Raw genomic sequence first — 24,839 nt, 5'->3', positions numbered from 1 at the left:
CCCCCTGCTCCTGCACCCCACTTACCCCATCTTCCATAGAACAGGGGGGACAGTCCAGGACTCAGGGAGCTGGCAGCAGCTGCCTCTCAGCAAACTGATCTAATTAACAAGGCAGTGTACTTAAGAGAAATGTGCATATCTCCCTCCATTCCTGCTGCCTTGTGTAGAGAGAGAGAGTTAACCCTTGAGGGCTCAGCCAACTGCTAGTTCATCATTTAGCTGTAAGGGAAATATCCCATCCTCTGATTCCTCCACCTCAACCAAGTTTCACAATCATCATCACTGTGTACCAGTATTAAATTGTTTGTTTAAAACTTTGTGTGTGTGTGTGTGTGTGTGTGTGTGTGTGTGTGCGCGTGCGCGTAGTCTTTTGTCTGGTGAAAAAAATTTCCCTGGAACCTAACCCCCTCATTTACATTAATTCTTATGGAAAAATTGGATTTGCTTAACATCGTTTCGCTTAAAGTCGCATTTTTCAGGAACATAACTACAACATTAAGTGAGGAGTTACTGTACACAAGTGTGAGAGAGAAAAAAGACGGTTACTCACCGTAGTAACTGTTGTTCTTCGAGATGTGTTGCTCCTATCCATTCCATGTAGGTGTGCGCGCCACGCGTGCATGACTCTTCGGAACATTTTTACCCTAGCAACTCCGGCGGGCCGGCTGGGCGCCCCCTGGAGTGGCGCCGCCATGGCGCTGAATATATACCCCAGCCAGCCCGTCCGCTCCTCAGTTCCTTCTTGCCGGCTACTCCGACAGTGGGGAAGGAGGGCGGGTCTGGAATGGATAGGAGCAACACATCTCGAAGAACAACAGTTACTACGGTGAGTAACCGTCTTTTCTTCTTCGAGTGATTGCTCCTATGCATTCCATGTAGGTGATTCCCAAGCCTTACCTAGGCGGTGGAGTCGGAGTGAGACGTGGCAGAGTGTAAGACTGCGGAGCCGAAGGCTGCATCGTCTCTGGATTGCTGCACCAACGCGTAGTGGGAAGCGAAGGTGTGAACAGAAGACCAGGTGGCCGCTCTACAGATGTCCTGGATGGGGACATGGGCCAGGAAGGCGGCCGACGAGGCTTGCGCCCTCGTCGAGTGAGCGGTGAGGCGGCATGGAGGCACGCGAGCAAGCTCGTAGCATGTCCGGATACATGCCATCACCCAGGAGGAAATCCGCTGCGAGAAGACCGGCTCGCCTTTCATGCAGTCGACAACCGCTACAAACAGCTGTGGCGAATGCCAGAAGGGCTTCGTCCGCTCGATATAAAAAGCGAGAGCCCTGCGGACGTCCAGGGTGTGAAGCTGTTGCTCACGAGGTGAGGCGTGCGGCTTCGTGAAGAAGACCGGAAGGAAGATCTCCTGATTGAGGTGAAAGGCCGACACCACCTTAGGGAGGAAGGCCGGGTGTGGTCGAAGCTGCACCTTGTCTCCGTGGAAGACGGTGTATGGTGGACTAACCGTTAGTGCACGGAGCTCAGAAACTCGTCTTGCCGATGTAATTGCGACTAGGAAGGCTGTCTTCCAGGAGAGGTAGAGCAGGGAGCACGTGGCCAGGGGCTCGAAGGGCGGTCCCATAAGCTTGGCCACAATGAGATTTAAATCCCAGGTCGGGGTAGGACGCCGCACCGGCGGGTACAAGAGGTCCAGGCCTTTAAGGAAGCGGGAAACCATCTGGTTGGAGAAGATGGACCGACCTCCCATGGATGGACAAAAGGCGGACACGGCTGCCAGGTGCACCTTCAAGGAGGAGACCGCGAGTCCTTGTTCCTTAAGGTACCAGAGGTAGTCCAGGATTGTAGGGATAGGGACTAGGAAGGGATTAAGGCCGCACTGATCGCACCAGAGCGCGAAATGCTTCCATTTCGCGAGGTAGGTGGAGCAAGTGGAAGGCTTCCTGCTTTCAAGTAGGACTTGCTGTACTGCCGCCGAACAGTCCCTCTCTGCGTGGGTCAACCACGCAGGTACCAAGCTGTAAGATGGAGGGACTGTAGGTTCTGGTGGCAGAGTCTGCCGAAGTCCTGTGTGATGAGGTCCGGCCATAACGGAAGGGGAACGGGATCCCGAACGGAGAGCTCGAGCAGCAGGGTGTACCAGTGCTGCCTCGGCCAGGCCGGAGCGACGACTATTACGTGGGCCCTGTCCCTCCGAAGCTTGAGTAGCACCCGGTGTATGAGCGGGAACGGAGGGAAGGCGTAGAGGTGGTGATCCGTCCAGGAGCAGAGGAATGCGTCCGACAGGGAGCCTGGGGAGCGACCCTGGTACGAACAAAACAGGTGACACTTCCTGTTCTCCTTGGAGGCAAACAGGTCTATCTGAGGAAACCCCCACCTCCGGAAAATTGTGTGCACCACATCCGGACGAAGAGACCACTCGTGGGAGAGGAACGATCTGCTGAGATGGTCGGCCAGCGTGTTCTGCACTCCTGGAAGAAAGGACGCTTCCAGGCGAATCGAGTGGGTGACGCAGAAGTCCCACAGGAGCATCGCTTCCTTGCAGAGCAGGGAGGAGCGGGCTCTGCCCTGCCTGTTCACATAGAACATCGCTGTCGTGTTGTCCGTGAACACCGCCACGCAGCGGCCTTGCAGACGGGCGCGGAAGGCGACACACGCCAAGCGGATCGCTCGCAGCTCCCGGACGTTGATGTGGAGGGAGAGCTCTTGGGGCAACCAGAGACCCTGTGTGTGAAGGTCGCCCAGGTGAGCCCCCCATCCCAACGCCGAGGCATCCGTGGTCAGGGTGACGGATGGGCGAGGAGGGCGGAACGGGACTCCTGCACACATGACCTCTGGGTCCAGCCACCAGCTGAGCGAATCTAGGGTAGGCTTCGTGACCGTGACCACCATGTCTATGGGGTCGCGATGCGGGCAGTACACCGACGCCAGCCAAGATTGAAATGGGCGAAGGCGCAGCCTGGCGTGCGTGGTCACGAATGTGCAGGACGCCATGTGGCCCAGGAGGCACAGGCAGGACCGAACCGTCGTCGTGGGAAAGGTGTGTAGGTCCCGAATGATGGAGACCATTGTCTGGTGCCGAGACAGAGGGAGGCAGGCCCTGGCTAAACTGGAGTCGAGGACCGCTCCGATGAACTCCACTCGTTGCGATGGAGTTAAAGTGGACTTCTCGGCATTGATGAGAAGGCCCAGGAGCCGAAATAGGGATAGTATTTCCGTCATCTGGTCCATTACCAGCTGTCGGGATGTCCCGCGAACCAGCCAGTCATCGAGATACGGGTAGACGTGCATGCGATGACGGCGGAGGGCTGCGGCAACCACTGCCATGCACTTGGTAAAGACCCTTGGCGCGGTGGACAGGCCGAAGGGTAGCACCGCAACCTGGTAGTGCGCGCTGTTGACCACGAAGCGCAGGTAGCGTCGATGGGGAGGGTAAATCGCGACATGGAAGTACGCGTCCTTCATATCGAGGGTGGCAAACCAGTCTCCCGGATCCAGGGAGGGAATGATGGTCCCCAGGGTGACCATGCGAAACTTGAGCTTGAGCAGGTACCTGTTGAGCTCCCGGAGGTCTAGTATGGGTCGGAGACCTCCTTTCGCCTTGGGGATGAGAAAATATCGGGAATAAAATCCCCTGCCCCGCATGTCGTGCGGCACCTCCTCTATGGCCCCCAAGCTCAGCAGAGTCTCGACCTCTTGTAGGAGGAATTGCTCGTGAGAGGGGTCCCTGAAGAGGGACGGGGAAGGTGGGTGGGAAGGAGGGGGCGAAACAAACTGAAGGCGGTAACCATACTGGATAGTGCGAAGGACCCAGTTGTCCGATGTTATTTGGGACCACGCCGGAAGGAAGTGGGAAAGGCGGTTGTAAAATAACGGGGTAGGATCCGGGAAAGAGACTGATGGGCCGTCCTCAGGCGTCCCATCAAAAGGCCTGTTTGGGCCCTTGAGGGGCCTTGGAAGGGGCCTGGGCCTGGTTGCGTCTGTTGCCCGATGGTCTACGGCGGTTTAAGTTAGCACGCCGACTATTATACAGCCTTGACCTGGCCTGGGTAAAGGGCCGGTAGGGCTGCTGCCGGAATGACCTCCTCTGGGTAGCCGGTGTGTGCATACCCAAGGTGCGAATGGCAATTCGACCATCTTTGAGGGTCTGAATTCTGGAGTCCGTTTTCTCCGAGAAGAGACCCTGAGTGTCGAACGGGAGGTCTTGAAGGGTGTACTGCACCTCAGGCAGCAAGGTGGAGGACTGTAGCCAGGAGATACGCTGCATGGTCACACCGGAGGCCAGGGTTCTGGCTCCTGAGTCCGCCGAGTCCAGAGCGGCCTGGATGGAGGACCGGGAGGCTTTTTTGCCTTCTTCCAAGAGGGCCGAGAACTCTTGATGTGAGGCTGTTGGGATCAGCTCCGAAAATTTCGCCAGGGACACCAAGATGTCAAAGGTGTAACGAGCGAGAAGAGCCATCTGGTTGGCAATCCGGAGCTGGAGGCCACCCGCCGAATAGACCTTCCGGCCCAACAGGTCCATGCGCCGTGCGTCTTTGGATTTTGGCGCCGGAGCGGGCTGCCCATGCCTCTCCCTGTCATTTACGGACTGTACCACGAGGGAGTCCGGAGTCGGGTGCGTATAGAGGTACTCGTATCCGGTGGGCGGGACCGAGTACTTGCGCTCCACGCCACGCGCGGTGGGAGGGACGGACGCCGGTGACTGCCAGATGGTAGTGGCATTCCGCTGTATGGTGCGGATGAAGGGCAGGGCCACCCGCAGCGGGGCCTCCACTCCAATGACGTTGGTCACTGGGTCGTCATCCTCTGGGACCTCCGCCACGGGGAGGTCGATAGCCTTCGCCACCCGGCGAAGAAGGTCTTGGTGGGCCCGCAAGTCAATAGGAGGGGGGTCTGCCATAGAAGCCCCCGCCACCGCCTCATCCGGCGAGGATGATGAGGACAGACCTTGGACCACCGCTTCTGGAGCTGGTTCTTCCAGGGGGTGTGAAGCCGCCTCGGACCCTGGATGCTGTGCGGGACCAGGTGGCAACGGGGCCTCACCCAGTGGTGATGGGGGAGGTCTGCTCACCGTGGCTTCGGGCACCCTATGTTCGGCGCCCACGTGCCTCGGGGGAAAGGGGAGTCCTTGAGGCTCGTGGTAGGCCCAAGGGACCCAAAAACCCCACTGCTGCGGTCCGTGGTCCTGCCCTTGGGGGTCAGCCCGGAGATCTCTCCCGCTGCCCGCCTGAGAGGCGACTGAGGGCTGACGAGAAGGCCAAGGCGGAGCAGAGGCGCTGAAAGAATGCGCCGTGGATGCCGGCAGTAGGTCCCTGGGCGGTGCCGAGGATCGGTGCCGGTCATCGCGGTGCCGGGATGGAGAGCGGGACCAGCGACTGTTGCGGTGCCGGGAGCTCGACCGGTGCCGGGAGCTCGACCGTGACCTCGACCGACGGCGTCGGGAGTGGCTTCGGGAGTCGCGGTGCCGGGAACGGTACCGGGATCCGGACCTCCCTCGGTACCAACGGTCGGGCGACCGGGAGCGTCTCCAGGAGTGCGACCGGTACCGCGATGTTGAGCGGTACCGGGACTGCGACCGGTGCCGAGACGGGGAGCGGTACCGCGATGGTGAACGGTGCCGAGATCTGGAACGGCGTGGCGGTGACCGTCTGCGGGACCAGGAGCGGGACCGGGACCGACGTCTATCTCATCCGTCAGGGGGAGGCGGCCGCATCATCGCCGGCTTGCCCGCTGAGTGAACGGCCCGCACCGGCGGTGCCGGGGGCCGGAGGCTCGGTGCCTCTGTGAGCTCGATGAGCTCTCTCGCCGTCAAGAATGTCTCAGGCGTGGACGGGAGCTGCATCTCAACCGCGGTTGGCACCGGGGAGCAGGGTGGTACCGGACTCAACGGCTCTTGCGGCGCTGGAGTCGACGGTACCGTGCACGGTTTGTGCACCGCCGCAGTCGGTACCAGAGGCGCCGGTGGTGGCTGGGCAAGCGGTCCCGTACCATGCGGCTTAGAAGCCGTCTGCGCCGTCTTCCGTTTCCTCGCTGGAGAGAGGGAACGGTGCCGGGACGCCGGTGCCGGCTGCGGAGCTTGAGCAGTCTCGGTACCGGAGCGGCTCAGGGCTGCCGGTGCGCTGCGCGCCGATGACGATTTCGGTGCCGCCGGGGTCGGCGCGGGAGGTTGAAGTGTCGCCTCCATAAGGAGCTGCTTTAGGCGAGTGTCCTGCTCCTTTCTAGTTCTTGGCTTAAACGCCGTGCAGATGGGACACTTACTGGACGATGGGTCTCCCCGAGGCAGCGCAGGCAGGAGTCGTGCGGGTCCCCGACAGGCATGTGCCGCTGGCAAGCCGCACAGGGCTTAAACCCCGGTGCCTTGGGCATGAGCCCGCACCGGTTGTGGAAGAAGAGGGGCTAACACCCCCTAATTCCCTTACTATACTATATCTAACTAAACTTATTCAACTAATCTAACAACTAAACTAACTTAACCAACTATGTACACGTAGGAAATGGAGAAACGCTAAGGCTGTGGAGGTAAAGGAGCACTCCACTGTTCCAACTGGCCGTCACGGGCGGTAAGAAGGAACTGAGGAGCAGACGGGCCGGCTGGGGTATATATTCAGCGCCATGGCGGCGCCACTCCAGGGGGCGCCCAGCCGGCCCGCCGGAGTTGCTAGGGTAAAAATGTTCCGAAGAGCCGTGCACGCGCGGCACGCACACCTACATGGAATGCATAGGAGCAATCACTCGAAGAAGAAGAAGAAGAATCAGGTCCCTGCTATGGTTTTTGGAATCAACACTGTCAAGCCAGGTGTCTTCTACACAGAAGAACAGGATCCTATCTCCTAAATCACAAAGCCCTGCTATTCTGAGGTTTGACAGTGTTCCAAAAGGCATTTCTTCCCTGACTGGAAATAACTTATTACAGCAAGACTGAACTGGCAATGAATCACTTGCATCGTCCCTCAATCTGGGGATGGTGGATCAATACACCTCTTGGACAGTGAGTATCTGTTATATTGTGCTCAACAACTGCTAGTATTTAAAAACGGTTTTCACTTTGTAGGAGAAGTCTGCAGCGTTTTCCAGAAATTGCATAAAGGATTTGTTATTACATGCATAATTAGCCTGTGGAATTCACTGCCACAAAATATCACTGAAACCAAGCATTTAGCAGGATTCAAAAGAATAGTAGATATTTATATGAATAATAAGGACATCCATTGTTACATTAGATAGTATAAAAAAAGAGAGAGGGATGTAAACTACTAACTGCCTGTTTAAGAAGAAATTCCCCTTAGCAGATTATTCTATAACTGTCCACTACAACGATTCTTGCACCTTCCTCTGAAACATCTGAGGTGAAATCCTGCTCCCACTGATTTCAGTAGGGCCAAGATTTCACCCCTGGACTTTGTCACTAAGACAGATACTAGACAGAGGCTGCTCAAGACATTCTGATGCCCTAGGCAAAACTTCAGCATGCTGCCCGCCTCCTCACAGGCCTAGGGTGGCAGATTTAGCCTGGCTGCCCCTCACTCATGACGAAGAAGTGGCTAGGCCAAATCTGCTATCCTATGCAACTGCTCAGTTTGCCTATAGCTAGTGAGCGCCCTGATATCAGACTAATCTGACCACTCTTCTGATCCAATATGGCGATTCTTCTGTTTCCATGCTCTTTATTTTCAAATTACAGAGATGTTACTGCCTGTGGGGCTAAAATACCTAACAAAAGCCACATCCTGTATGTTTCCACAAACTAATTCCTCATGCAGATGGCTTTGGAAACTACGTTTTTCCAATTCTCCTTAAGCCTATTTCTAAATCACTTTACAGGAATCATCTGTTTATACTCAGTGTCCAGCTGTTTTTCAGGAGTTGGGCAGAAACAATTTTGTTTACCCCAATTTTTCCCTTGCACTCAGATTTTTTTTCCCAAGTAGTTTCTTAAGGCACTGCCTTAAATACTGAGCTAAATATACAAAATGCATTGTGTGCCCTTTAATTATCAGCTTTGTAATTTGATTACAAAAAGCAGTAAAGTTTTCTGGCATTATTTGTTCTTTGTGTGGTTCTATTACCTTCTACTTCAAGTGCCTGCATGCTTTCTTTTACTGACTATTCCTTTATTCATTTATTGAATCAATGGTCTGGCCCAGTTTGGAAAAATCTAGTGTTATTTACCATTTGGTTGTTTTTATCCCCAGAAGTATTGACAGAAACTACAACTTTATTGTTCTTACATACAATAAAGTGTGTGAATTCTCAGTAAGTAACCTGTAACATTCCTTTTTTTTTATTATTATTCCCTTGTAGTTTTCTTTAATAGGCTCACCTCATCTCTTTCATAACTTTATTTTTTATCCCACATCCCCCACCACAGAAACTATCAACAATTAACACAGTAAATGGAATGAGCTATGTCATTTGTTATAAAAACTCTTGTGGTTTGTAGTTTGGCTGCCACTTGTTCCTATTTACTGCACTCTGTTTAAAGAATCCCTTGGGGCTTGAAAAAATAGATTTGCTTTTTGCTGGCAGTACAAAAGAGGTTATTACATTCAGTGTAAAACTTTGTATTTTAAAGCCTTTGAGACTCAGCAGTGCCCTTTGGACTTGCAGTTACAGTGCCAGGCTGAAATACCTCTGAAGCCTTAGAAACAATTATTTTGTCCATGGCTGTTCCACAATAGGGCCTGATCCTCTAATCTGCTGAGCACTATCACTTAGTGGTGTTGAGCAGAAGTAACATAGCCAGTGATTTCCATGTTACTCCCCAATTGTGAGGTACCATTACCCTGGCAAACCCCTCCCCCTCGTATGCTCTACAATATCAAAATGGCTGCACATGCAGAGCGAAATGTTAGAACAGGGGTGGGCAACCTATGGCACGCATGCCAAAGGCAGAACGCAAGCTGATTTTCAGCAGCATTCAACACTGCCCAGGTCCTGGCCACCGGTCCAGGGGGCTCTGCATTTTAATTTAATTTTAAATGAAGCTTCTTAAACGTTTTAAAAACCTTATTTACTTTACATACAACAATAGTTTAGTTATATATTATAGACTTATAGAAAGAGACCTTCTAAAAACATTAAAATGTATTACTGGCACGCAAAACCTTAAATTAGAGTGAATAAATGAAGACTGGGCACAGCACTTCTGAAAGGTTGCTGACCCCTGTGTTAGAAGTTATTTCAACTGCCTTACCCTCCACTCAGAAATCCAAAACCTTCAAGCCCTCCATAACATTCTGTCCCTTTTCCATGGGTCAAATTACACCTTCTTGCAGCAGCTTGGTGACCTCAGTTTGTGTTCCTGAATCACAGCTTTCATTTAGGGGTGGGGGTTCAGAATGTGAACAAGGGGTAAAACAATGCAGTGTTATTTGCCTGAATCTACAAACTGCCTGAAATCATAACCCTGAGAGGTGAAACCCGCCTCTATTCATTTCAGGGTGTTCTGTTTTATATCTTTATCAGTGATCTGGAAGAAAATATAAAATCATTGCTAGTAAAGTTTGTACATGGCACAAAAATTGGTGGAGTGGTAAATAATGATGGGAATAGGTCAGTTATCCCAAGCGATCTAGACTGGTCTGTAAAGTGGTCTTATATGAACAACATGGGTTTTAATTCAGCCAAATGCAAGGTCAGACATCTAGGAACAAAGAATATAGGTTACACAGATGGAGTAACCTGGAATGCAGTGACACTGAAAAGAACTTGGCAGTAACAGCAAATAACCAGCTGAGCATGAGCTCCAAGTGCAATGCTGCAGTTAAGAGAGACAACACAACCCTTAGAACACAGGAATATTGAGTAGGGATGGAGTATTACCTCTATATGTGGTGTTATTGAGATCATTAACTGGAACATTGTGTCACGTTCCAAGATCCACACTTCAAAAAGGATGTTGAACAATATGAAAGGATTCAGAAATGAGCTACAAGAATGATTTGCAGTCTGGAAAAATATACCTTACAATGAGATACTTAAGTGCAATATATTTAGTTTATCCAAGAGAAGGTTAAGAGGTGATTTCATCACAGTCTACAAGTACCTACACGAGGAAGAGATTTCTAACAGTAGACAGCTCTTTAATCTAGCAGAAAAAGGCATAACAAGTGTGACGGGTTGGATCACAGAACCCAACTTGGGTGCTGCCACCTGATGTGCCCAGACTACCTCTGCTCCTGTTTTCCCTGCCAGCTCAGGACTCCAGCACCCTGTCTTGCTGAGCCAGACACTCCCGTCTGCTCCAGCAAAGACCCAGGGTCTCAATTACTTGTCCCAAAACTGCAGGTTTACCTGAAAGCAGCTAACAGAAGCGTGCTTGTCTTTAACACCCAGATGCCCAACTCCCAATGGGGTCTAAACCCAAATAAATCCGTTTTACCCTGTATAAAGCTTATGCAGGATAAACCCATAAATTGTTTGCGCTCTATAACACTGACAGAGAGATATGCACAGTTGTTTGCTCCCCCAGGTATTAATACATACTCTGAGTTAATTAATAAGTAAAAAGTGATTTTATTAAATACAGAAAGTAGGATTTAAGTGGTTCCAAGTAGTAACAGACAGAACAAAGTAAGTCACCAAGCAAAATAAAATAAATTGCACCAATCTATGTCTATTCAAACTGAATACAGATAATCTCACCCTTAGAGATGTTTCAGTAAGTTTTTTCCTCAGACTGGATACCTTCCAGGCTTGGACACAATTCTTTCCCCTGGTACAGCTCTTGTTCCAGCTCAGGTGGTAGCTAGGAGATTCTTCATGATGGCTCATCTCTGTTCTGTTCCACCCATTTATATATCTTTTGCATAAGGTGGGAATCCTTTGTTCCTCTGGGTTTCCACCGCCCCCCTCCCCCTACACTGGAAAAGGACCAGGTTAAAGATGGATGACAGTTCATGTGACATAATCACATCACTGTAAGACCCCAAACCTTCATTCCTCCCAGCCTGACTCACAGGAAGGCTTGCCTGAAAACAGAGCCATCCAGTCAATTGTTCTGTTGATGAGAGCCATTAAGATTCCAAACCACCATTAATGGCCCACACTTTGCATAATTACAATAGGCCCTCAGAGATATATTTCATATTTCTAGTTTCAGATACAAGAGTTATACCTTTATACAAATAGGATGACCACACTCAGTAGACAATAAGTTTTGTAATGATACCTTACAAGAGACCTTTTGCATGAAGCATATTCCAGTTACATTATATTCACTCATTATCAATTTTTTATGAAATCATATAGACTGCAACGTCACAACAAAATCTAGTGGTTGCAAGCTGCCAGTCAGACTAGAAATAAAATGCAAAATTTTCATAGTGAGAGTAATTACTGGAACAACTTAACATAGGGACAAGGTGGATTCTCTAGCACCTGAATCAGGACTGAAAGTCTTTCTAAAAGATATGCTATTGCTCAGACAGAAGTATTGGGCTTGATGCAGGTAATACTGTATGAAATTATATTTCCTGTGTTGTGCTGGAGGTCAGACTAGATGATCATAATGATGCCATCTGGCCTTAATCTGTGAAAGGAGCTGTTGATGCTGAAGCCTAAGAGTGGTAATTTAAATATGAATTATTTCATTGATAATTAAAGCATGCAGAAAAGAGACGGCCAACCATAATATGGAGATCTGTACAATCTACTGCAATAGCATCACACTTTGTCTTAATTTTGCACTTTGCATCGCGCTTTGTCTTAACAAGTGACTGGAGTGTAGACTGTGGACAGAATTAGGAGAACATTCCCTCTGCCACCCACCCACATTTGACTTTGTTCTCTCCCCTCTTTCTTTCCAGACATACCGTGGGAATTTCTCAAAGTGGAGGAAGCAAAGGGGCAAAGGTACGATTTACAAACAGAATGACCAGGAACAGGCAGCACACTGTAGCTATAGTTTTCAATTTTTGTGGAGATTTGGGGGGGGAGGGGGATGGGGTGAAGGATGTAATCTCTGAGAATTTTTTGGTTAGTCTGCGCCACCTGGGACACTTCAAAGGCAAAAAATCTTTCGCTTATTTGATTAGTTCTAAACTGTGCAAATGCATATGAGCCATATCCCCATAAAGGTTTTTGCCATACAGAGAAAATGGGGAAAATGCCAGCAGACCTAGTGACAAAGGTGTGTGCTTGTAGACTGTAATGTTTATTTGGCTACCCTCTACCACACAAAACTGTATTACGAAAGAGACTAAGTTATTATAAAAGGACTATTCTTGTTGCTAAGTACCTTGTAATAAACAGATTCAGAAAAAAATTTAAAATGAGCAGTTTGTCATGTGATTGTTGAATCAATAAACTTTGAATATAGCACAGTGTTATATTTCTGGCAAACAAGGAGGTTGCCTTTTTATCTATTACAAAAAGCCTATTAGCTCAACCTCCTTTTGATCTTAGAAAAAACTGCTTCTGTTTATGATGTACAAAGACCCCAGTCCTGATGTAGGCTCTATGCAGACCACCTCACCATTATTGAAGTAATTGGGACCACAGTTATTTGAGCAACTACCTCATCGCTGTCTCTCAATATTTGGGGCTTAAATGCATTTTTTTTAAAAACAGAATCCTTTCTTCATTGCAAACTTGATAGCCCAAGAATGGCTAATATTTTAATCTGACATTCTAAATCACAGCTTGACTTTGATAGCTCATACCCAAATTGCATTACATTATGCAGAGCCCCTCTTTGAGGAGTTCTGCAGATATTTCAACTTAGGGTGACCAGATGTTAAGGAGAAAATATCAGGACCGCCACGGGAGGCGGGGGAAAGGGGGCATTTATTTATTTATTTATTTTTACATCACCCATCTGGGAGTTCGGCAGCAATTTGGCAGAGAGCCCTTCAGTCGCGGACAGTCTTCAGTGGTATTTCAGCGGCGGGTAATAAACCTTGCCGCCAAAGACAGAAGCACCCGCCGCTGAAATACCGCCGAAGACCATCCACGACTGAAGGGCTCTCCTCCGAATTGCTGCTGAAGACCAGGAAACAAAATATCAGGACAAATGGCATCCCGACCGTACTCTGGTCGAGACGCGGGACAAACTCCTTAAAATTGGGACAGTCCTGATTTTATCAGGACGTCTGGTCACCCTATTTCAACTTGAACCTCTAAACCTAATAAATGCTCACGTGTGATGGTAAATATTTAGAGACTATAGACAACACATGCACAAAGGACCCTGATTCTCTATTGTCTCATACTGGCCCATTAGTCTGCCATTTAACTCAGGCAAAATAATGGAAGAGCTGATAGGGGATTCAACTGATAAACAATGAAAGGATAGGAATATAATTAATGCCAGTCAACATTGTTTTATGCAAAATAGGCCTTGTCAAGCAAACCTGATTTAATTCTTTGAATAGATTACAAGTTTGATTGTGTAGAGGCAAAAAAACTTTTGTAAGGCATTTGACTTTTACCACAAGACAGACAAATTCAAATGAGAAATTAAAAATTTTTTAGCAGTAAGGGTAACTAACCAGTGGAACAAACTACCAAGAGAAGTGGTAGATTCTCCACCTGTTGATATCTTCAAATCAAGACTACATGCCTTTCTGGAATACCTGCTTTAGTCAAACACAAATTACTGGGCTCAGTTGGCAGGTAATTGGGTGAAATGTAATGGTCTGTTATATATAGAAGGTCAGACTAAATGGTCTAATTGTCCAGTCTGGCCTTAAAAATCTATGAAAAAATAGCATATAGTTATCGAAACCTGTGCAAAATAGGTGTAAAATACTACAACCCTTAGTTGCACAGGTGCAAATGACTACCCAAGGTGCAAGAAAAAAAAAACAGACCCAAAATGCCTGTCTTCCCCTAATCTAGTAGTGAGTCTTCTCCAGTGACATCTTGACTAAGACTACTGAAAAGGATTACTAAAATCTAGAAGTAGATAGTCGCTCACCTTAAATGACTTCCTTGGTAAGCCAATAGCACTATCATCAGATCGAAAAGTGCTATACAAGAGCTGAATACATATCATTACTAAGGCTACGATTTAATTGTGGGTATTTTTAGTAAAAATCACGAACAGGTTGCGGGCAATAACCAAACAGTCATGTGACTTTTACTAAAAATACCCTTAACTAAATCTTAGGTGCTGAGTGGGGGAGGAGGGATGCTCCAGAGGACGATGCTGCTCCTGGGGTGGGGGGCAGCCCAGGGCCCTGCTGCCACTGCTGCTCCTCAGGGGAATGGCCCGGGCCCCTGCCGCCGCTGCTCCAGGCAAGGAGCAGTCCAGGGCCCCACCACCACTGCTCCTCTGAGCGGAGGCGGCCTGGGGCGCCGCTGATGCTCCCAGACCGCTGCTCTGGGTCAGCGCCCGGGACCAGTTGCCCGGGGCCGCCAGAGCAGCAGCCAGTGAGGCTTGCCCCAGTGCTGCCCGAGCAGCTGGGGTGGCCCTGGAGCCAGCTGCACCAGCCACTGCAGCTACTAAAGTCCTGGAGGTCCCAGGAAGGTCATATTTCCCTAGTTTGTTTACAAGTGTGCCTTACTGAATCCACGGCCTCCCAGACAAACTTGCAGCCTTAATCATTACCAATCACAACTGGAAGGGACCTCAAGAGGTTATCTATCCATCCTTTCACGCTAAGGCAGGACCAAGTATCAGGGCTCCAGGGGTTTGGCCGCACCAAGCAGCCAAAAAAAAAAAAAAAAAGCCGCGATCGCGATCTGCAGCAATTCAGCGGGAGGTCCTTTGCTCCAAGCGGGAGTGAGGGACCCTCCGCCGAATTGCCGCCGAATAGGTGAAAGTGCCGCCCCTCTCCAGAGTTGCCGCCCAAAGCACCTGCTGGTGCTTGATAAGCTGGTGCCTGGAGCCGGCTCTGCCAAGTATACCTAGACCATCCCTGATTGGTGTTTGTCTAACCTGTTCTTAAATACCTGATGAGGATTCCACAGCCTCCCTTAGGAATCTATTCCAAAGGTTATCTACCCTCATAAATAGTTTTTTTTCCCTAACATCTAACCTAAATCTCCATTGCTGCAAACTAATTCCATTACATCTTGTCCTATCTTTGGTGGACTTCACAAACAATGATCACCATCCTCTTTATAACAACCTTTTACATCTTTGAAGACTTATGTTCACCCTCAGGCTTTTATTCTCTAGAGCAGTGGTTCTCAAAGCCGGTCCGCTGTTTGCCGTTCCAGGCCATTGGGGGCTGTGTGAACTACCCAGCACATCCCTTGGCCCACGCCACTTCCTGCAGCCCCCATTAGCCTGGAGCGGCAAACCACTGCCAGTGGGAGCTGCGATCAGCCGAACCTGCGGATGTGGCAGGTAAATAAACCAGCCCGGCCCACCAGGGCTTTTCCTGAACAAGCGGCGGACCAGCTTTGAGAACCACTGCTCTAGACTAAAACATGCCTAATTCTTTCATCCATCTGTGGAAGTACAGAAAGAACTGACAGGGATTTGTAGGGGAACTTAATGCATGACAGTCTTTGTTAGCAAGAGTTAGGCTAACTGTAACCCTAATAACGTAAGATTTGTAGAAGTGAGGATTGTGTGAGGCGAATGGAAAAGAACTGGGTGAGAAGTTGTTTTGACCTTGTGTAGATAACGTGTAGATAGACTGGCGTCTCTCAGAAGTGAGAAAAACAAGATATCAGGATGACCTATGTATAAACAAAATGCAGCTGTTGCTTATTATTGTCTGTAACAAAAGTATAAATGCTGCTGTAATTGTTTACCTGTTGAGAGAGAGACCTGTCTAGGAAGGGGAGACCCTATGTCCTAGTGCACTCTCTCCCTGTTGTAGCTGCTAAACAGAATAAAGTATCTGACTCTGCTGCACCCAAACAGCAGGGGTCGGCAACCTACGGCATGCGTGCCAAAGGCGGCATGCGGGCTGATTTACTGTGGCACACGGCTGCCAGCCTGGGGTCCCTACCGTCGCCCCGCTCAGCCCACTGCCGGCCTGGATGGACAGAACTCCGGGCCGGCAGTGGGCTGATCAGGGCCAGCGGCCGGGATCCCGGCTGGCAGGGGCCAGAACCCCAGACCTGCAGTGGGCTGAACTGCTCAGCCCGCTGCCAACTTGGGGTCCCAGCCACCGGTCCCGCTCAGACCGCTGCCAGCCTGGATGGAAGGAACCCCGGGCCAGCAGCGGGCTGAGCGGGGCCAGCGGCCAGGATCCCGGCTGGCAGGGACCGGCGGACGGAACCCCAGACCGGCAGCAGCCCACTCAGCCCACTGAGCCCACTGCCGGCCTGGGGTTCCATCTGCCGGCCCTTGTAAATGTAAAATGTATTATTGACACGCGAAACCTTAAATTACCATGAATAAATGAAGACTTGGCACACCACTTCTGAAAGGTTGCCGACCCCTGCCTTATAGCAAGTTTCCAGCTCAGTGAGTATGGAATTAGTCACCTGTTTTAACATTATAGTAGGAATTGACCTATGGTACAATATCAACAGATGATCCAGGAAGGTATCCTGTCTATGGCCTTGGCAGTACCTAATTCTCCAAAGGAATTAAAAACTCATAATGCTCATAATTCCTCTCTCAAATTTCTTACTGTGGATTCAGCTGATGCTCTGAATAACAAGGTGGATTTCCCTAATCATAGTGTTCTAGCTTATGTCCAAAAAAGACTATCCAGTCTTTTAAAAATTCTGTTACATTATGTACATCTTGATAACTTCCTGCATTAGTGAATTCCACACCTGGATCATATGCTACATAAAAAGGAAGTTTTAATAGTCTAAAGGTCTAGAAAACATGACCTATGAGGGAAGATTGAAAAAATTGGGTTTGTTTAGTCTGCAAAAGAAAAGACTGAGAAGAAACATAACAGTTTTCAAGTACATACAAAGTTGTTACAAGGAGGAGGGAGATGATTCTATTCCCTCCAGTCTTCCTCCTCCAGCTTTTTTTCCTGCTTCCAATTTGAAAGCAGCTCAGAATATGCTATATGAAACCACCATTTCAATGGAGTGTTCTTCAATCATCTACAGAGAGCTTTCAGGAAGGGGTGAGTGGGCGGATGTACACAGAAATGTAAAATTCTTGAAGTGAGTTTTTTAAAAAATATATTAAACGCATTTTTATCCTTTTCTGGGATTAACACATATATAAATTATGTGCCAGTTTGCTAAAAGATATAGCTCCATGATACTCAGTTTACTCTACTAAAGCCATCACTACAGGTGAGTTTTCCACTGAGAAAACAGACAGTAACAGCTTTTCCCCTGCATAGTTCAGTAAGAATAAAGTAATGTTATTGATAATCAGACATGAAGTGCATACAGTACAGGACAAATGAAGTGACCTAAAGAGACAATGTTCAGTAGATAAGGCCTAAAACGTGAAGATTTTTTTAGGAGGGTAGAGGGGAGAAATGTTACAAAACAAAATACATAGGGAGATATTTTTAATTTAGTGAGAACTGTTATGTTTTTATTTAAAACACAAACATTGCAGCTTTGTGCCTCTATATAAAAATTTAGAAGTTAAATTCACTTTAAACATATGGCCATGATTCGCCATATGATATAGATGAGAGGGCTTCTGTGTGCCCAGGGACCACCAATGAAATCAACAAGGCTCTGCCTGAATGCAGGAGTCTATCTGCATCACATTGAAGAACAAGTGTCTATATTTTAGTCCTTAAACAAAGTAAAAAATTACTCGTTGTTTATTTATTCCACTTCCTAAGCTTGGGAAAACAACATAAAGATTTTTTAAAATTCTCAAGTTTTAAGGAGCACTTTAAAAATGGACACATTTTAAGTCAGGTTAAAAATCCATACATTGCATTCTTCCTCCTCCACCTAAACATATGTAGGTTAACAAAATGAGACAGAAAAAGCCTCCACATCTACAGAACAGGGAACCCTTGCTTCTGCAGCTTGATTCACTGCCTACATATATGAATGAGGCCCAGGGTGGAAAAAAAATCAATGATTTTAAAAAATAAATAAATAAATAATCCAATTTTTTTTTTGTATAAAATGCTTTTTGAGGAAAAAAACCTATTTAAACATAGTTTTAATTAAGATACATTATAGCTCAAAGCTATCATGATGAAAGAGGGATTATAAATTCTAATTCTATAGTATGAGACAATATATTCATACAATGTTTAAATTCATGGATTAGGGACCCAATCTTATGGGGTTCCAGGGGCTTCTGTATTGACTTATTTTGTTTAGGAGAATCCATCCTCAACATACAAGATTCTGAAGACTATCCACCTTCAAGATCACCATTATTTTCTATAGTTTCAGAGTTATCTGCCAATGATAGTGTTTCAGTCACATCATGTATGTAACATAACCACAGTATATCATCTGTAGCAAAAAGAAAAAAAATCTCTATCTTCCAGAAAAAAAAACACACACACATTTGTGATAAGAACCAGAAGATTACAAAAAGAGGTAATTGATGAAAAAATTGCCCAGATTGTTTATGCAACAAACTCTCCTTTCCGTATGATTGAGAACCCACACTTCATTAACATGGTTCAGTCATTAAGACCAGGATACAGTCCACCCAACAGAGCAGATGTCACAGGCAAATTGCTGGATAAAAGGTATGAAAGAGAAATTGAGCAGTGTGCAAAATGTCTAGAGGGTGAAATTGTTAACCTGAGTCTTGATGGGCGAAGCAATGTCCACAATGATCTTGTTGTATGTGCTTGTGTCACAACAGAAGAAGGGAATGTCTTCCTTACAAACAATTGATACATCAGGAAATTCACAACAGCAGAATACTTACAAGAAGTAGCAGTAAAAGCTATAACAAACTGTGGGGAAAAAAATCAAATGTCTAGTATGCATTTTGGCCACAGACAATGCTGCAAATGTAACCAAGATTAGAAGAAATTTAGAAGAGTCCCAAGCTAACAACATATGGTTGCAGTGCCCATTTGATGCACCTCCTAGCCAAAGACTTCAGTGTTCCAGAAATAAAGGCTAATGTTGTTGAAATTGCAAAATACTTCCATAACCACCACTTTGCAGCAGCTGCTTTGAAAAAAGTGGGAAGAAATAAGCTAACTCTCCCACAAGATGTGCGACAGAACTCAGTAGTGGACTATTTTGAGCACTATATCAAGAACTGGCCTAATCTGATGACAGTTTGTGAAAAAAATCATGAAAAAACAGATAGCACTGTCACAGCCAAAGTTCTCAACATTGGGCTACAGAGAAATGTTGAACACATGCTGAGTACCCTGAAGCTTATTTCTGTAGCCTTGAACAAAATGCAGGGAAATAGCTGTTTTATTGCTGATGCTGTTGAAATTCGGAAGGAACTGAGTGAGATCTTAAATAGAGAAATATGCAATGACAGAGTTAAATTACAAGCATTAAAAAAACAAATGGGACAAGCACTATCTCCAGCTCATTTTTTTGCAAATATTCCCAATACTTGGTACCAGGGTCAAACCTTAACGGTTGATGAAGAGGAGTTGGCTATGACATAGACATCCAGCAATCTCCATAATGCCAACTATAATAAACTTCAGAGCTAAGGGTGAACCATTCAAGAAATATATGTTTGCTGATGATGTTTTAAAGAAAGTCACACCAGTGAACTGGTGGAAGTCACTTAAGCACTTGGATTCAGAGACTGTTGAAGTGATCTCACTTTTAACAGCAGTAGCTTCTTCTGCCAGTGTAGAAAGAATATTTTCTTCCTTTAGACTAATTCATTCCAAATTGAGAAATCGTTTGGGACCTGAAAAAGTAGGAAAGCTGTTTTTTCTTTTCCAGATTAACAACAAACAGGAAAATGAAGGTAAAGATGACTGAGTTAGCTACGGAAGCCAATATTTTAAGTTTCTCATGTTGATCTGGATGACATAGTCGATTTTAATTTTTTTTAATTTCATTTAACTATATTAGTTAAAAACAATTTTAACAAAAACAAACCTGATTTTAAAAAATGTGAATGTTTAACTAAATTCAAAAATTCATATGCTTGTTTTGTTAAAATATTATATGCTTGCTGTTGAAGAAAAAAAATCCAGAATACTTAACATTGTTTTAGTTAAATAAAACAATTTAAGTGTGTGTCTGGTGATGTTCTCATTTTATATAAAATCCTCCAAACATTAATGATTAACCTCTTGAACTGAAGATAGTTCACCTCCCAATGACTTCATAAATATCTGCTTCAATTACCTTTGGTAAATGAAATAACCAAACAATCATTCATTTTCTGATATAGCCGTAAAACTAATCTGAAAAGTTTTCAAAATAAATCAGTTTAAAAATGTATAGTGTATACCTTCTAAGAATGAAACCTACATCCAGCTCTGAGTTGTGAAGAATATGTATTAAGGTTATAACAGCCAACAAGAATGCACTTTTATGTAGAAATCCATGATTAAATCGAGTCTTCCTGACTAGTGATTTAAATCAATTTGATCAATCAAATCCACCCTGATGAGGCCCAGGATAGTGAGGCTGCAAGACCCTAAAGAGGCTTTAAGACAGGAGGAGCCAAGGAGTAAGCTAATGAATGCTGCATGCTTCCCTATGCAGAGTGAAGGATTTCCCTACCAGGGGAGCTTTTCTGGTGAAATGAGCAGTAATACCCCCACTGCACCTGAGATTACTGCAGTAGAAGATGTATGCCTCCTTTCTACTCCACTTTCCCTAATCTCTCCCCATGAGTTCTAGTTCTGGAGCCTGGGGTACATATTTTACCTTCCCATGCATTACAAAGAACAAACAACAAAAACATTTTTCTAAATCATGTATTTTTTTTAATTACTCCAAGGTTGAACTATGAAAACAGACAAGTCAGTCACTAAAAACCATGGTCTCAGAGACTCTAGGTTTATGGCTCATTTCAACAATTTGTAACATACTAATTCTCCTTTGTCCTATGACTGCAGAGATGTTACTTGCCTACTTCATTTGAAGAGGTTTCTTGCAACATGTTAACCCTTTATGTTATGTCTCACTTTATATTTAGCTGTGACACACAGATTACCTTTCCAAGACCTGAAGAAGAGCTCTGTGAAGCTCACAAACTTGTCTCTTCCACCCTCAAAAGATGATCTAATAGAAGAGATAAGGACCTGAGAGCATCCCCTTAACAACTGAAATAATGTTAGGTAACATAGAGCCAATCAGCTCTATGTTCTTGGGGAACCAAGGCACAGTATCAGCCTCTCTGATTCACAAAAGACCTTCCCCACCCCAGCCTCTACTTGAACCAAAACCGATCAGAAGAAAGACGTACAAAAAGCAATGAAAAGGCAGGGAGAGACACACCTAAACCCCTGGGACAAGGGTGACAGAATTAAGGAAACTCCCCTAGCCTCATTTGCATTAAAGATGGGACAGGGAGGCATCTCTATTAGTATACAGAATGGAGAACAGAGATTCCAAGGCAAGAACCGCATGAAACACTGGGACCAGAAAAGCAGGCAAGCACTGCATGATGGGGTATCTCTGCTCCAGATGTTAATGAACCCACACCTGCTCTCACCCAGCTCAGTAGTTATCAGACCAATTCTAGTAATAAATCCTTTATTGGTATCCAAAATACTGAAGCTGCCTAATTGTACCATGAGCTCCCTCCAAGGAACACTGCCCATAGCCAGGAATGATCAGTTCTTATTGTCTAGCCTGAACAAAACAACTTTGGTATAATCCCCTGAGCCATCAGTTTACCCATAAACAAATCTAGTGTTCTCCCTTGAACCATTGTTTCCCTACACAAACCCCTACCCATGCTCAAGTAAATGCTCTGATGCCTGGATGCAACATCTGCATCAGTTCCATTGGGACTTCATCTTCTCCTGACTGATCATGCTGGGGGGCTCTCCCTGTCTCCAGCACTCCAGACCCTCCGCTACCACCACCACTGGGAACCCCGATCGATTCAAGCTTCACAGAGTGGTGAGAACCCAGCTCTCTCTCTCGGTATGGCCTTCTGACCCTGACTTGTGTGGTCAGTTTTAATTTTCTAAACCTGACTTTTATAATCAAATTTAAGTTAGATTTAATATTATACCTGTTATGTTTGTTTGGCTCCCCTGTGGTTATTACTTGGCAATAAATAACTTTCATGGGTAAGCTGGTTGCTTCTCTCTCTCTCCCATGTGGGTTTTTTTTTTTTTTGACTTTCTCATTCGCTCTGCAGCAACGCTTCTTGTACCTAAGCTAAAGATCCCTGCAACGTCCAAAAATCCTGTGGGGTTTGCTCATCAAGTGGGTTGCTACCAGAACAATTGTAACGTGAACCTGGAACATATGAGGGTTGCACCTTGGAAGTGCTGCTCGACCCAGTCTGCTGAGTCCAGGGGCATATGAGGGTGGCAGATTGAAAGTTCTGCTCAACCCAACCTGCTCAGGTGTACTCTATTCCGGTGCGGTGCCCAGGGCATATGCGGGTGACAGCTTGGAAATGCTGCTCGACCCAACCTACTGAGCAGAGGGACATATAAAGGGTCAGCTTGGGAGTGCTGATGAACCAGTCCTCTCAGACGGTGTGTGTGTGCCTGTGTCTGTCTGTCCGATTCTGGGGCTGGAAAAACCCAGCCCTGGGGAATCTAGGTCCTGCAGGATAGCTTCATGGGGAGGGAACATGCAGCAGGGAAAAACAGAACTCCGTATGAGAACACAAGTGACACAAGCAGCACATTGATAGAATTACAGAACACCTCCCCCACACAAGAATAGCCCTAATAAATGAGCATACCCCAAAGTAACGGGCAAATCTAGTAACATCGGGTTTGTACATTTTTGTTTGTTCATCCCTCCATCCTCAGAAAAAGATTTCTGTACCTGCTCAGAACTGTTTTCAAGATCAGGCTAAAGTTTGATTACTCAAACTCATCCTGCGTTCCCAAGAGCTCCAAACAAAGAATCCAGCACTTCTCCCCTCACCGCCCCCCCTTCTCTACAAGTGAAGCCTGCATTGGGGGAAAGTGTTACTCTTCCCTTCTCCTTTAGTCACCCTACCGGGAAACTTTCCATCTGAGCTCTGCTGAGATCCTGATCCACAAAATGAGAGAAGACAGATGGGAGGATAGACTGATTTAAAAAAAAAGGGGATGCAGCAAACAATAGACTGATTCTCCACTGGCTTGCACACCTTGAGTAATCGTACATCTGTGCAAAAATAACTGTAAAATGCTACCAAATAAGAATGGTCAAATTTTACACTAGCTTTGCAAAGGAGCAAAAGCAGTGGAGAATCTGGTCCCAAATACATAGTAATTTCTATGGGCTCTTCTCTCCATCTCACCCCGCTGTGAAAACCTTTACCACCCCAAAAAGGATAGCCGGTACAGCCAATGGTCAGGAATGATACTGCAGGAAGCAGTGAGCTAATAATCTGGATGACTGTTGCCTTGGGAGATTCCCCAGAGTGTCAGGTACTACTTGAGGGATCTCATTTAAGCAAACAGGAGTTTGGTAGAAATAGGGTCGAATTCTTTAGAATGACCTATGAAGGGCTTGCCTCTGATCCACCAAGTAAGAGGAAGAAATAGCATGATTTCAGTCAACTTGCGTCAGAACCAGTCTAAGCACAGGTGGCTCACACAATGGTAAGTGTTGACACAAGTAGAAAATTACTACAGAAAACAACAACATGACACAGTGACTAGTGCAACCGAGCTTGAATCAGCGGTAAACAAGGACCTTCCCCACAGCAGCCTAGCAAGCCACACGGGATACTTACAAATGGGCACTGCTCCAAGGCCCCTATGGGTAACAGAACCAGGCAAGGGGGCAGCTCTACTTTACAGCCTGCTCCCGGCTGTGTGCTCTGGGGGGCTTCTCAAACCAGCTGCCCCCGACAAGAGGTTCGTAGGGGGTTGGCTGGGGAGCCCGGCGCAGCAGCCCCGCAGGTGCAGCAGGCAGCGCAAGGCGGGAACAGGTCACCTCTCAGGAGAAGCGGGCTGCTCGCACCGAAAGCCCCCCGCCGCCGCATTCCCGGCAGCAGCGACTCTCACTCAGCCTGAGCCGCCCCAGGAGGCGCGGGACGGGGGCAGGCACCGCCAGGCTGAACCTGGCCGCGGGGCGGGCTCGCTCCGACCCCCTTTCCGCGCTCCCGCGGCCCCGGCAGCCCGGCGGTGCCCCGCCGTGGGGAGCCGGCGCCAGCCCGGCCGGGGACGGCGCGGGGGGGGACTCACCAGAAGAAGAGCCGGGAGCAGAAGTTGGCAGCCCGCAGGGGGTTGGGCTTCTCCTCCCGCCGCGGCGCCTCCATCCCCCTGCCCCGGCCGCTGCTCTGTCACCTGCTGCTGCTGCTGCTGCCGCCGCCGCTGGCTCGGTCGCCCCGTGCCCGGCCCGCGGCGTGCAACAGGCGTGGGGCTGCCGGGCAGCAGCTGCTTCCCCGGCTCAGCGGCACAGTGCTGGAGCCGCTTCCGGGAAACCAGCCACCCTCCCCGGCGCCTCCTGCCGGCCCGGAGCCTGGGCGGAGCCCGTAGGCAGCCGCGGGGCTAGTGAGCGCCCGGGCTGGAGACTTCATAGCCTGACTGTGCATGAGTAAAACACGGTCTTGAGTTCTTAGATATTACTGAAATTGATTGTCCTGCAAGTGAAAGTGTTCCAAATCCTTGTCAATGATTTCATGGTGGTAGAACAAAAATGGCTAGTTCAATACATCAAGAAGAAGATCTTGTGCCAAATAGAACTTCTTGAAACAACTCATCCTCACCATGGCTTTTATAACCAATATATAGTATTTCTAGTGCCCTTCATTTTCAGTTTTGATTTTATTTAATTTTTCCCAGGAATTTATCAGTGTTTATTGCCACAACAACAAAAGCAGGTGAAAATCAGTGCAAAAAATATTAATAATAATTTTCTGGGTAAATATCAGGTTTTCTTTTGGTGAATGGAAAGACGGGGAAGTATTCAATAGATTAATGCTTTGAATTCTATCAATGCGGTTTGCTGTGG

The 24,839-nt window shown here is 47.3% G+C and overlaps 1 protein-coding gene across 4 annotated transcripts in view; it reads right to left on the bottom strand.

Moving 5' to 3' along the window:
- The window catches only part of ABCC4 (ATP binding cassette subfamily C member 4), a 228,647-nt gene extending 204,503 nt beyond the window's left edge, over positions 1 to 24,144 (bottom strand). For 3 of the 4 annotated variants that reach the window (XM_045009864.1, XM_045009873.1, XM_045009883.1), the window contains exon 1: positions 24,071 to 24,112. Coding sequence is in view for 1 of the 4 variants with exons in the window: in XM_045009855.1 (XP_044865790.1) it covers positions 24,071 to 24,144 (74 nt within the window). In the remaining 3 variants the exon portion in view is untranslated. Of the gene's footprint in view, positions 1 to 24,070 lie in introns of all 4 variants that reach the window. The other variant, XM_045009855.1, reaches the window with a different exon arrangement.
- Positions 24,145 to 24,839: the final 695 nt, after the last annotated feature.

Source organism: Mauremys mutica, chromosome 1 (genome assembly GCF_020497125.1).
Source record: "Mauremys mutica isolate MM-2020 ecotype Southern chromosome 1, ASM2049712v1, whole genome shotgun sequence".
Lineage (NCBI taxonomy): Eukaryota > Metazoa > Chordata > Testudines > Geoemydidae > Mauremys > Mauremys mutica.
Note: the sequence above shows the minus strand (reverse complement) of the source record. Positions and strands in the feature narration are given on the sequence as shown.